This window comes from Octopus bimaculoides, chromosome 12 (assembly GCF_046866305.1).
Source record: "Octopus bimaculoides isolate indiv1 chromosome 12, ASM4686630v1, whole genome shotgun sequence".
NCBI classification, from domain to species: Eukaryota; Metazoa; Mollusca; class Cephalopoda; order Octopoda; family Octopodidae; genus Octopus; species Octopus bimaculoides.
In genome coordinates, this window is record NC_142939.1 from 46,128,000 (window position 1) to 46,143,598 (window position 15,599).

At 33.5% G+C, this 15,599-nt stretch overlaps 1 protein-coding gene across 9 annotated transcripts in view; it reads right to left on the reverse strand.

Annotated features, from left to right (window-relative positions):
* The window catches only part of LOC106870949 (uncharacterized), a 99,199-nt gene that overhangs the window by 8,698 nt on the left and 74,902 nt on the right, over nucleotides 1–15,599 (reverse strand). For all 9 annotated transcript variants that reach the window (XM_014917192.3, XM_089361003.1, XM_052972171.2 and 6 more), the window contains 2 exons: nucleotides 6,945–7,182; nucleotides 1,155–1,211 (listed from right to left, as the gene is read on the reverse strand). In XM_014917192.3, the coding sequence (XP_014772678.1) occupies nucleotides 1,155–1,211; nucleotides 6,945–7,182 (295 nt within the window). The remainder of the gene's footprint in view (nucleotides 1–1,154; nucleotides 1,212–6,944; nucleotides 7,183–15,599) is intronic.

Consider the following 15,599-nt stretch of genomic DNA (forward strand, 5'->3'; position numbering starts at 1 on the left):
TTAACTGTGTCCATAATCAACAGGTTCAGGACATTAAAGGAAGCGAAATGAATCACATCATTCAGTGAATTAAACCCATGTGCCAAGCAGAAACTCAGAACAAATATGTCGCTATGTTATAGCATTTACACTTTAGGTAAGGTGGGGTTCTGGGTTAGAAATGATGCATTTAAGTATTTATTGGGATATTAATTAGTCAGTGTCTCCCTAGATCATAATTATAATTAAGGGATAGCATTACATTCCAATTCAACTAGTACTAAATGAGACAAATCTGCCCAAGGATATGACACCTTTCTATCACAATACTTCTAAATGACTGTAGAAATAATTTGACATCCAGGTGAACTAAGGTAATCTACAATCACCTGTGCAGCAGAAATTTCTAAAGAAATACTAGTGATAGATTTGAACCAATGACTTATGAATTACCAGTCCAATGTGATATCAACGTGACTGTTACAAATAAATACACTACACTACAGCGACTTAAGTGTAAATATAGGTATAGATGTTTCAATACCAGCATACGCCACAACAACCCAGTTGTTAATGGAGAGATGACTGTTTCAATACAGTTCATGCTACACATACCCAATTTAAACTATATCAGAGAGGTATATGAATGGGAGACGAAAAGATCCTGGTTTTGAGTAAAAGAAAATATAAGTGGATCAGTTAATTATAATTTAATTTCAGATTCACACACTTATTGCAGTGGCCTTTCAGTTTTACTAAGCCTTGTAAAAGATTTTGGAAGGTTGAACCTCCAGCCAGGCCTTTTGCGATTCCCTTAAAGCTAGGAACTTTTCAGCACACCTTCATATATATATAACTTATTCAAAGCAAGTGGGACCATATTCATGACCTGTAAAAGTAGCTAGCCAACATTACAAGCACCCAAATAGAAATGTAGCAATAACAGTTTCAGTACCAGCATACATCACAGCTACCCAGTTGTAAATGTAACTGTGGCTGTATCAATACCAGCCTATACCACACCCAACTAGATGTAAATGTGACAGTTGTTTCAATATCACTCTAACCCAAAAGGATATATAACAATGAATGAAGACAGATAGAGCTGTATCTAACAAATGTATACAATACATAACATCAAATGTGGTTAAAGGAAGAGAAAAAAATTAGTTTACCTTTGTTTTCCTTTTGCAAGCGTTCCAGTTCAGCAAACTTAGCATCTTCACTCCAGTCTGGAAATACATTATTCACATATTTTATATATATATATATATATATATATATATATATATATATATATGAAATACAGCAAATGAAAGACAGAAGATGGAATATACGAGAATTTATTATTAATCACAACAATTGTTTCGACACATCTAGCATCAATTCCTCTTGGGTGGGGACACTCAACAACTGGTTCAGGAGCATCCATTTCACCTGTCTTCCACATACGACATCATGCTACCCATGTTGTGAGGATATATGTGGACATGTGCACATTCTAAAACCCACATCTACCACTATCCTACCTCTCTCTCTCCCATCAAGATGCCTGTGTTTGAGGGATATTACTTGATTTGTCCATAACCAACACAACCACTTATCTCACCTTCTACGTTGACAGTCTTCCCAGGCCATCTGTATTACATCCATAACTCTTACACTATCCTCCACCTTTAATAGCATTCAATCTCTCTCACACACTGGCAACATGCACAAGCTGCTATTCCAGTCTGTCCTCCATCACTTCTTCATTACACTCTTATCACACTGCTCTCCATGTCATAATACCATCCCCCCCCCCCATACACACACACACACTTTTATAACTCTACCATTCACTCCTCTTTTTCATGCTGTCTTCAATGAACAGAAACGCTTCAGGTTTGACAAGGCTGTTCTTAACTCTTGCTGAGGACATGACATCTTGTCTGGTGAAGCTACTATGATAGAATACACCCAGTACATTCAGTGAAGTTGTTGCTGTTAGGGACAGAATCCAGCCACAAGAGCAAAGTATAGTCCTTGAACATGCCTGAGAGGGTAGGAACTCTAAATTAGTATTCAGAACTGAGACAACCCATCCAACCCACACCAGCAAAGGAAGCATACATAAAATGATGATGACAATGACAACAGTGAAGACGATGGTGATGTGTGTGTGTGTGACCATCTGAACATATATATAGAGACAGAGAGAGAGAGAAATATTAGCTAATAGCAAGTTGTTATTTATAAGGTGGCGGGTTAGCAGAATCGTTATCACACTGGGCAAAATGTTTAGTGGTAGTTCATCTGTCTTTATGTTCTGAGTTCAAATGCTACTGGGGTCAACTTAGCCTTTCATCCTCTTGGGGTTGATAAAATAAGCACCAGTTGAGGACTGGGGTCAATGTAATCGACTTACCCTCACCCTTGATCTTGCTGGCCTTGTGCCAAACACTTTGAAACCAATATGAAGTTGCTAATTAACCCCATGTTAACTGTGATAAAGAATTCAATGGTCAACTGGTATTCCAGCCATGACCAGCTCAACTTTTATTCAAGTAGCATCTTGTAATCTCCATTATCTCATGTGTAACAGTAGTGTGTGATCTGAAGGTTATTTTGTTACACTAAAACACTGAGTGTTAGCTTAAAGGCTCAAGGCACATATTGTGTTGTAGTGAATCAGCAACTGACTTTTAATTATGGCACAAAATCTCACAGCCCTTCCCTCAACCACACCACCCAAGCATCATGTTTAAATCTAAGGAATCATGACGGTATAAGAAATCATTATGGTAAAAGCAAAAATTGGAACTTTATTACTTAAGATCAACGATATCAGAGTAAAGAGCTTTTAATTCCAATAAGATAATAGCTACTGCTACAACCATCCCACTATTACTACTACTGCCACCATTACTGTGAGTACACTTGCTGTTTCATTGACTACATTAATGTGAAACAAAGACAGATTCTGGATGGTGAGGCTAGATGGCTCTTCTCTCTTGCAATAACTTCCTCTGATTAACTAATATCTCTGACCCAATCAGATTTTATTGATATTAAAAGAAAAGACTGGAAGACATTGCTGCATCTCAAAGTTAGGTGATAGAATTAGCTGAGAAGATGGTTAACTAGTAAATGTACTGTGCTACACTTCTAATTCAACTTTGAGTGTTCCATTCTAGCTGCAAGCACCATTCTGTTGTATCTCTGAGCAAAACACTTTTCATTGAACATCAGTATTCTCAGTTATCTGGGATGGAACTAAAATGCACCAGCTTTAAAGAATATGTCTTCCCCGATAAATTACCTTCCAATACTTATCTCAACATCATCATCAAGAAATATATATATACACACACAGATACATAGACACTGAGATAGACTGACATATACCCACACACATATATACACTTATTCCCAAACAAGGTACTATTTCCCAAGGACCAGATGTAGAAGACTGGAAATAAGCACTGTCACTTGCATTCCAGTGATGCTCCTCATTTACAACCATCATGTGATGTTAAAGCAACGGGTACACAAACACAGATAGTAAAACAGTTACTCTCCAGCTTACATTGCCTTGTATAGAAAATGTGAAGGAAATGATTATTGATCAATAAAGTTTATTAAGCCTTATATCAAATGCACTTAGCCTTATATCAAAACTTTGAAGTAATCCTCATTACATGGCAAATGCTATACAACTCCAGTACAAAAGTAGCTTATGCTGCTTAGTATGTGATAATTGAACATGTGAATGAAAGAAAATGAAGACGCAGTTATGCACTGCATGTTTCAGAATTATGGGGCAGTTTTAATGATGCATAATAGACCATGCATTTCTGAAACAGGTGTAAAGCATAAATACTTCTTCCATTCCTGTCATTCACTTATAGTCACACACACACACACCACAACAAATTTCTTTCAGTTTCCATCTAACGAATCCACTCACAAGGCTTTGGTCAGTCTGGGGCTGTAGGAGAGAACAATTGTGCAAGGTGCCACACAGTGGAACAGAATCAGAGACCACAGTCTTTTATATGAATGAGTGAACAAATGAAAGAAAAAGGTACTCAACACGTGTAGTAAGAATTACATGTATTATTTGAAACAGTTTGATTTGGTTCCACGCAATATAAAGTTTCTCAGGTCTCTAGAGACAAGTTTCTATTTGAGGCCTGTGGAACTTTAAGTCACATGGAGCCGAATTAAATTGTTTTAAATAACATATATATATTTACACACACACACACACACACACACATGTATGCATACAATGCAATCAGTGACATATACATATTTATGTAAATACAGAAACACACAAAACACTATATTTCCTCAAGACAACCTTGCAATCTCAACATTTGTACAGAATTCAAGGCAAAGCTGGAGGAAACTCAATAACGACAACAACAACAACAACAACAACAACAAAAATAATGTTTAATTCAATAGTTATAGATTTGATTTTCACTGCAGGAAATGATGTAAACTGACAGATTTCAAATTTGGTTTCCAAAATTCTCAGAGGTAATCTTCACAGTCATATAACAAACAAATTTACTGTCATTTCTAGACACAGAGTATTCCATTCTACAGAATCTGTGTGTGTATGTGTATGTGAGAGTATGTGTGTGTGTGTGTGTGCGTGCGTGAACATATGCATACAAATATATATATATATACACACACACACACAGACACACACATTTATACACAAACACACACAATATATATATATATGTTACACATATACACACAGTAGAGGAAGGGATCAGGGCTAGTCTTTCTTTTTTAATAAAATTTGTGATATGACATCTCACTTTCAATGTGCATGTGTATGCGTGTATGTATGCACGTACACACAGATGTGCATGTGTATGAACGTGTGTGTGTGCATGTGTAGTGTGTGTGTGTGTGTGTATATAAATATATATATATATATATATACACATTCACACATATACATCTATGTTTGTATATATAGATAAATGCCTACAAAAAGAAAGAGGGTATCATATCGCAAAATTCATTAAACACTCCACTCAGTCCCTAATTCTGTTCTTTATGAATCAGTGATGAAAAAAAGTCTTAATACTGTTAAATGTTAATATGATATAACAAATAAAAAACAGTTAAATTCAAAAATAAACGTCTCCATCAAATACAGTAAATTTGGCAACTATTTCAGAATAGAACTATATATCAAAAAAAAAAAAAACCTATCAAACATTTAAAGTTTTTTTTTGCCTTCGTCACACATTTAAAATAATCTTGAGGTAAAAAATATTTTAAAATATACAAATGGGTAAAAGTTTACATAAGTATGTTTGTGTGCCTCTCAGTGTATGCATGCGTGTCTTATTCCTCAATTAATTTTTTGGAAAGATGTAAACAAAGAAAAATCTTAATTTAGAAATGAACTTACTAATATAAAGAGAAGCAAGTGATAACAATGTGAGTGTTTTATATATATATATATATGTCAGTAAATAGTGGGGTTGTGTTAACCGCACGTGGATAAATAATAGGAAAATGAAGAATAAGGCAGAATGCTAAATTGGAAGCATGTTTTAATAAGGATTTCTAACCGGCTTTCGTTGCGAAGCAAATTTTCAAGAAGGAGAATGAAAATGTTTTTTACAAAGAAGTACAAAATAAAGAAAATAATATATAAAAAAAATAAAATATAAAAAAATAAATATACCAATACATTATATTGTCTTTGAGCTTTTGAAGTTCAATGGTAGTTCATGTATATAATGGTTGGAAAGATAAGGATGCATGAGAATTGATCGTTGTGTTAGGTTTAAAAAAAGGGTTAAAAGTTTGTGTTAAGCAGGAAGTGTAGTGTCAAAACAGGAAGTGTGTATGAGGGAAGACAAATGTTTTTAGTTGGAGTTATGAACTCTTTTTCAACAGGAAGTTTATGTCTGTTCCTAAAAATATTTGTCTCCCCTTACACACACTTCCTGTTTTGACACCACACTTCCTGCTTAACACAAACTTTTAACCCTTTTTTTAAACCTAACACAACGATCAATTCTCATGCATCCTTATCTTTCCAACCATTATATACATGAACTACCATTGAACTTCAAAAGCTCAAAGACAATATAATGTATTGGTATATTTATTTTTTTATATATTATTTTCTTCATTTTGTACTTCTTTGTAAAAAAACATTTTCATTCTCCTTCTTGAAAATTTGCTTCGCAATGAAAGCCAGTTAGAAATTTTTATTAAAATATGCTTCCAGTTTAGCATTCTGCCTTATTCTTCATTTTCATATATATATATATATATATATATATATATATATATATATATACCTCAATACCCACAGTTTATAGATACACAGATTTGTTAGTAGGTTGTTATGAAGATGTATATATGTAGTAACTAAACTGATAGATAAGTAGATATATAGGTACATAGGTAATACGGACAGACAAGCACACACAGACATACATACACCAACCTTCTCAGACCTCTTAATTTCACTTACTCTGGCTAATGCTGTAAGAGTAGACAACCTGTTGTGAAGGATCTCACAAAGCCTGTTTCCACGATGCTTAACATTCAAGTATCAATCTCAAAATCCTCACTGTCCCCAATAGAGCAGTTTTTAGGCATACACTACCCTCGTGTCATTACCTACTTCTGCAACAAATTTCTCAATTTAAGAACCAGATTTATGAAAATTATCATTACCTTTATTATTATTATTATTATTATTATTATTGTTATTATTACTATTCTCTAGTTTCCAATAATCTGAACTTAGTAGCTTTTGGAGGTTAGAGCATTTGCATGGCAAGATTACAATGGTAACAAGTTCTATTCTATGAAATCAAATGTGTATGACAGCAAACCACCACTACGACCACCACAGCCATCATCATCATCATCATCATCATCATCATCACTAAACATGCAATTTGAAGTAAAAAAATGAAAATACAAACCCTCTTTGTTGTTTGTGACCTCTGAAATGCCATTCTGTAGAGCTGCACCATCATTACCATTCTGGAGACTGACACTATCGTTACTGTTCTGAAGAGTAATATCATTCACTGTTACACGAGGGACATCACTTGCAGTACGCATGTGTTTGAAAAAGTTTTTCCTAAAACGTCCTTCAATGTTTTCACCATGCTTTGTTTTAGAATTTTCTTTGATATTCAAAAAAGTGTCTTTTTTCCCCTAAGAATTAACAAAAACAATAAGACAACAACACAAAAGTAAATTGCAATAATGGCATAAAAGACAACAGGAATATTAACAAAATCAACGATCAACATGAGGAAAATTATCCAGTAAAAAATATCATAGAATTAATGTTTAATGAATTAAATGATAAAATTATTTCTTTGGTAATGACAAAATTATTATAACTCATGGGGTGTACAGCGAACAGCAAGAATCTAAACAGAAACATATCTATCCATTCTTAATACATTCTGGCACATTTGAAAGTGATTATCCGATCACTCTTGTTTTCTGTCAAAGGAGAACACTTTAGACAATGTGTGTTCATAACTCATGAGATTCCCCACAGCAAAGGGACTTTGAGACACTATGATATTTCAGCCTTATTGTGTGTGTCTCCTCACTCAAAGTTACCCTGTCTGACTGATGAAGCTATCAAAAACACAAGCTCACGTTTATGGAAATCAGCAAGCAAATTAATTACTGTTGTGTGCAGAAAAATTGTTCCATTTGTAAATTCAGATTTTCTGTTGAAATATTTCAGTTTTTATTTCTTACAGAAAGAATCCTTGATGAGTGGCAGAAATGGCAAAGCACCAGCTAAAATGCCATGTGGTGTTAGATTACATCACTTTATTTTGTGAGTTCAAATCACATTATAGTCCACTTTTCCTTTTATTACTCTGCGAAAAAAGAACCAGTTCAATATTGGGGCAGTTAAATTGACAATGATTTATTCCACAAAACACAAGCGTTTACCATATTATTTTCATGTTAGAAACAGTTATGTATCAGTTATTAGTGGATGTAGAATTAATGGAGCTGAACATTCGTGGGTGACAGAATAAATAGTCTCAGTCTAAATGCATGGCTGTTGGAAATTGACAAAATCAGTATCTATGAGTGTTTGGCTGAATTAAACTGTACAGCTGTTCTCCATCATTAGTTTGTGTCAATGTTAGAAATCAATATCATTGGGTATTATTGTAAACAGTGATCTGTATTGGATAAACAACATTTCTAAGATTGCCAAGAAGGCTGAGGGTGTCCCTGCATCACTCAGTAAAACCTTTGTCGGCTGGTCTCCAGCTGTCTATTTAAAACTGTATATGGCTATAGTACATCCACACTTAGAATCTGCATCACCAGTCTGGAAACCCTATCTTGCTCAGCATATCAATCTCCTGTAAAGTCAGAAACTTGCAACAAAATGAATACCCGCCATCAGGCATCTACCATAATCTGAACATCTTACTTTTCTGGGCATGAAGACATTGAGGCTCAGAAGTCTGACAACTGACTTAGTAGACACCTATAAGATTATTCACCATCTTTCCAACAACTTTGGGCATCTTCTTGAATTCCATATGACAAACACTCTACCTAGTGACACAGTGGTGCATCTTTATCTCCTATTTAGTTTATTCTTATCTGAGGAACCAACAACGAACCACTGGATCAAGGATCAACTTAAATAAATTACACTATGTATGTTATGTATATAAAGTTAAAATCTAAGGATCAAGGTGTAGGGAGTTAGTAAGTTTCAAGCAAGGTATAAGAACACAACTTTCAGGAACAATAGTGGTTCATTGACATAGAAGGTAGTAAATTTTTCCCATATCGAAGTTCAATAACTTGAAAAAATTTATTTTATAGCTAACGGTGAGCAGCTGGGGTTGTGTATGTGAATAATATACATATATAAACACACACACACACACACACACTTACTCTACTATATTTAACAATATATACACTCCTATATATTTAATGATAGGCATAGGCAGAGTTGTGTGGTTAAAAAGACTGGTTCCCAACAACATTGTTCTAGGTTCAGTCCCTCTACACAGTAACACCAACAAGTGTCTTCTACTATTGACTAGGGCTGACCAAAACCATGCGAGTGAGTTTTGTAGACAGAAATTGAAAACAAAGCTGTGTGTGTGTGTGTGTGTGTGTGTGTGTGTGTGTGTGTGTGTGTGTGTGAGTGTGAGTGTGTGAGAGAGAGAGAGAGAGAGAGAGAGAGAGAGAAAGAGAGAGAGGGTGTGTTTATATAATGATAAAATCGATTCCAAAGTAATCCTTCAACTCACCAAACAGAACAATAATACATAAATGGAAAGAAAGAAAGAAAGAAAGAAGGTAAGACAATATGCCCCCTCCCATTAGTCGTTACCACCCACCATCATATTCATCCAATATAAACACTTTGGTATTATTATCTCAGCCATTTTATATAGCAATAAACCATTTGATGTGTTTTAAAATCATTAGTGCTTATATTATATTTCAAAATATATCTGTCACATTAATTTTATCCATCATCATCACCACCACCATTATCATTATTCAGTTGTCTGATTTTTGCTTTCACTGCATTATCATGTGCATCTCTGTGCACCTATCTTGGCTATGTGCAATGTGTTGCTTTGATTTTTTTGATTTTTATAGCATTGAAAATATTATGTAATGTGTGCTGTGATGCCTTGTAGTATCTCCTATACATTGTGTGTATATAAGTCCAACTATACATGATGTAAGACATATATATGGTGTTTAATAGTGCTATTTCCTATATGTTGTGTGTGGATGTCTAAGACCTGTAGTACAGTGTATGATGTATGTGGCATTACCTCTTGTACACTGTGGGTACCTGTCCAAGTCCTGTGATATTCTGTATGATATACGTGTGTACAGTACCTTGTGGTATTATTTCTTGTTATGTTGTGTTTCTAATGCAAGGTTCTAGGTTTGGTTATATATTTGCCTGTATTTTTTTTAATCATTCCCAAGGAACATTTTATTACAGAATTTATTTTGTCTTCACCCCCCACATTCTAGCTATCTCCACAGGGCACGCAGAATGATTATTGCAGTGGATAAAATGCCTTGTGGTATTTAGTAATAGATCTTTAATTTCTAAGATAAAATCACATTGAGAGTAACTGTCTTTCAAAATTAAAAATCAAAAATGCATGCAAGGGTAATAACTCTAACAAGATCAGATGATCAAAGCTTTAGAAATGAGAGCATGTGGGTGTGGTATTAAAACCAAAACCAACTGGTGACAGCAACAGACACGGTTCCATAGTCATTGATAAGTGAACTCTTGAGACAAAGAGGACTAATTTTGCAATGATCTTCTATCTGACTCCAAAACTGATTGGCAAGAGTACATCAACACCTAGTAGAGAAACGCTCTGCAGGCCACAATTAATATTATACTAATAATCATTGATGCTCCTGGTGATGATAATAAATATCTAAGTTACAATCTGGATGAGTTATGATTATCAGGTAAGAAAGCAATTAGGTAACATGTATTTTACAAACAGAAGCTCTGAGTGGAACAGTAAAGGTAGGCAAAACTTTGCTAAATTTGAAGATGTAGCATTTAAACTGCAGCAATAAAACTTTGTTTCTTTGTTAGAAACCAGCTCTTTTTTTCTAGGAGAATTGTATTAGATAAAAAAAAAAAATAAACACACTGATATACAAACAATAAATGTACAGACATACATATATATATATATATATATATATATATATATATATATATATATATATTTTACTTGTTTCAGTCTTTTGACTGTGGCCATGCTGGAGCACCGCCTTTAGTCGAGCAAATCGACCCCAGGACATTCTTTAGAAGCCTAGTACTTATTCTATCGATCTCTATTGCCGAACCGCTAAGTTACGGGGACATAAACATACCAGCATCGGTTGTCAAGCGATGTTGGGGGACAGACAGACACACAAACACACACATATATATATATATATATATATATATATATATATATATATATATATATATATATATATATACGACAGGCTTCTTTCAGTTCCCGCCTACCAAATCCACTCACAAGGCTTTGGTCGGCCCAAGGCTATAGTAGAAGACACTTGCCCAAGATGCCACGCAGTGGGACTGAACCCGGGACCATGTGGTTGGTAAGCAAGCTACTTACCACACAGCCACTCCGTCTCTCTCTCTCTCTCTCTCTCTCTCTCTCTCTCTCTCTCTCTATATATATATATATATATATATATATATATATATATATATATATATATATATATATAATTTTGTTTTCAGGGTGATACTACTTGTAGTGATTAATTAATCGCTTGGGTATTGTAGTTCCTCTCGTCAACTCCATTCTAATTACTCATCTACATTCACTCTGCAACTGTAAATACTTGGGTCTTCATCATAATCAAAACCCTTTGAGACACTGCTTATAGCATGGTCACACTCAGGTGACACAAACCAGTAAAAGAACCAAAGAATATATGAACGATTAAATAAAGCAGGAATACAGAAATATATGTCAGGTGGTAAAATATCTGGAAGTGTCATGGCAAGCGATTGGTATAAAATTTGTTGTCATTTCATATAAATGCCAGAAAATATATATATTTTATCACAGTGCAAATGTAGGAAAGAAGTGAGTAAATATTTTCATAAGGTTTTACAAAATGTTTAACACCAAATCATTGAATTTTGGTCTTAAGAGACTATATGCAATAAAGTTACACATATGTAAGTGTGCATATATGTATGTATGCAGATATACACTCATACATACATGTGTGTGTGTATATTTAAGTATTAATATAAGCCTCTGTGTGTATGTGTGTGAATGTGCATGTGTGCATGAATACCTGTGTATATAGATAATATATATGCATTAATATGTACACCTAAATACATTGATATATTATGAATATCTATCCATATACACACACATATATATATATATATATATATATATACAGAGAGAGAGAGAGAGAGAGAGAAAGAGAGAGAGAGAAATACCTTTTTTATGCAAGAAGCTGATTCTGTATTCCTCTGTTATCCATTGTGCATATAAACACAAAACTTTTGGCAAAGCCATCATATCTAATTATAAAGCCAAAATTGAATGCTGCCAATGCAAATATATAGAAATAAGCTTTACACTACCTTAACCATTCCCATTTCTGTTTTTAAAGTTATAAACCTGTGCAGTTCTTCTCTTGTGTGCATTATGGTTTATCACATAAAGATATTTTTCCTAACCTCACCATTATTCATTGGTAACAAAAGGTGAAGTTCCATCTAACTCCTTATTTTCCATTCAATCAATTACATTCCAAGATCAATTCCTGCTCAGACTTCATGCATTTCCTCCATCCACCAGTTTATCAATTTTTCTGGAAGTCACTCCTTATGTGTTGTTTCTTAGAAACCAAAACTAGATGTGACAGTTGCTGACGGTGAGAACGATATGAATCTGTAACAATTATTTAATATTTATTTACTGTGACTGCCCAAAACCCGTATCACATTTATACTGGAAAGTATATTTGTTGGTAATGTGCAAAACTATGATGCACCTCATGCTCACCACATCTCTTCCATCCTATCTTCATTTCCCAATCCTTCCCCATTTCTAATCTATTTTCTTTCCCACTGACTACCTTTTATCTAGAAATGCAGACTAACAATGCTTTGCATCTCCCATCTCAAACATACAGTATGTAAAACTCTGCTGTCTTCTATTTTTTGAAATGTTGGTAACTCCACTCCCTATAACAATTTTACAATGTTCTTTCAGTTGCATTACACACACACACACACACACATATATATACATGAATGTGTGTGTATTATTTTAAACTTAAACTTCGTTCAAATTGTATTTAAAACAATGATAATTTAAAACAATGATAATTTATGTAAGATGTCTTTTGTATATAATATACATGTTATTATAATGGATGAAGGGATGATTATTGAATGGTTATTATTTTGATATTATGATATTTTTAATAATTTTTCTATCTTTATATAATAAGTATTTCATATTAATTCATTTGGTACTTATTGTTGGTTGAGAGATATATATATATATCTAATTATTGTTCTACTTACGATCTGACGAGTAGCTATATTTTTGAATAGAATTTATTTTCGATAATTTCAATTGATTTTAATCGATTTAAATTTCTTTTCTATTTGAAAATTAGTTATGAAACACGTGTAAACTTTTTATTATATTTATCTTATGATATTTACTTTACTTTATATTATACTCATTTATTGTGCTTTTAATTATTAATTTTTCTATATGTGATAGTGGATTTTCATCGATGAGTTCTTGAAACTTGGTTATTTTCCCTAAAACTATATATTTTATATATATATATATATATATATATATACATATACCTTCTACACTCTTTGAGTGGTTGGCATTAGGAAGGGCATCCAGCTGTAGAAACTCTGCCAAATTAGATTGGAGCCTGGTGTAGCCATCCAGTTGCACCAGTCCTCAGTCAAATCGTCCAACCCATGCTAGCATGGAAAGCAGACGTTAAACGATGATGATGATATATATACATGAATGTATATATATAGTTATAATAATGAAGTTAAACCAAATATTTAAAAATCATTTAATACATACATTTCAGGTTTGCATAATACATAATAAGAAGTGCATCCATTACGTAACACAAACTTCCACACTTACAGCATTTCAAAATATTTTCGGAATGATTTAGTGAGGAACGTTTATGTAAGAGATGTGTTTCCTATTGAACATTACTCAAACCTGACATTTCAAAATATCACTATTTAGTTGACTTCATTATTACAACTAATATGATTTGATGCCAGTACAGACTAGCCGACTTTGACTCCGCTTAAACAGATACTCTAACAATGGTTTGGAGCAGCTTGTTATATCTCACACAAGTCAAAAATTCTAATACCGTGTGCTGCTTCTTAGTGTAACATGAAATTATATATATATAAGAGTTTGTAGGAGATACGCTTATTTGTAAATGCAACTTACAGTTTGCTTTTTTGCATGATAAACACAAGATGCAGTTTGAGTCATTTATTGCCTATGCATGTCGCAATATTGGCATCTTCTGTAGTGGATTTTCATAGTGCAATTCATTCTATCTACAATTTTTCAGGGGAAAACTTTATGGATAATGAAATTTTACAGGAAGCTCAGAATTCATCAGTAGCATTATACACCTAATTGTAGATGAAAGAAATTATGTACTTCGTAACCTTGTCAGTGCTGGTGTCATGCAAAAAGCAGTGGTGTAGTTCCTGGTGTTGCGAGATCCTGTCAAACTGACCAACCCATACAATCTTGGAAAACAGACATTAAATGATGATGAGATAAAGGTAATATATATATATATGTATGTATGTATGTATGTATATATATATAGTCTTGAATGGTACAACAATACACTATAATACAAACAATGGGCTATATACCTGTTGTAATTTAGTCACCCATTGCCAGTACTAGCATATAGGATATCCATTTAGTGGTCATCCCTTCTTATACACATGTAATACATTTTTTTCTGAATTTTCAGATTTTTTATATGCTAGGCCAGTCAGGTGGTACTAAATGTATGTATGTATGTATATATTTGTACATGTCAGTAAATTTACTTTTCTCTTCTAATAACAACAGTTATTAGTAGATTATGAATGACAGATTCATTGTCTGTAGCTGATGAAGTATAATAACACAGAAACATGTATCCTGTTGTTGGATAAAAACATTCACAACCTAGCTCAGTGTGTTTTCACACAATGTCTAAAAGAACTTCTCTTCTAACTCAATTACTGCAGCAAATGTCTTTCCACATTTGACTGCATATGACTGTATTAAATATAAATGTACACAGCTTTGTTATAATCAACACTGCTTTGTGTGCCTCTAATTGACTATGTCATAGAAATACATAACTATGTCACATAACTATATAACTATGTTGTATAAATATATACTAATGTTCTAACAGGATATAACTATGTCATATAAGTTCTTGACAATACTTTCAAATACTGAACTATTTTCTTTAGCACACTGTAGAATATACAAAGTTATTTTATCTTAAGAATGTTACATACATTCCAGCAAGTATACAATGACAAATTTGTTATTAATGGAGCTACTATAGCTATAACAATGTGAAGAGGAGACTACTACCTCCTCTATGCAATGACAGGTTAGAGGGTTGTGTGAAAAGGGGACAATTACTTAAAGCAATTACATAACAATAGTTGTGAAGAATTGATGAAAGCATCTCAGAAGGAATGATTCACAACTCCTACTTGATCATTTTAAGCCAAATGCTCAAATTCCCGGCATGTGATATGCTACTGTTTGAATAGCTGTCAGATATTGAACATAGAAGTTCTGGGGAAGTTACTCAAAGTTGCTCTCAAAAGATTGGTAGCATTGCTATAGATTGGTATTCATTTCTATTATAATTCAGTGGAGTCTACTTACTGTTATAGTCAGTGGAGTTAAGTAGCAGCTCTATGGACCAATGGTCCTATAAAATTTACAATTTGTAAATAAAGACAAGTTAGTACATTC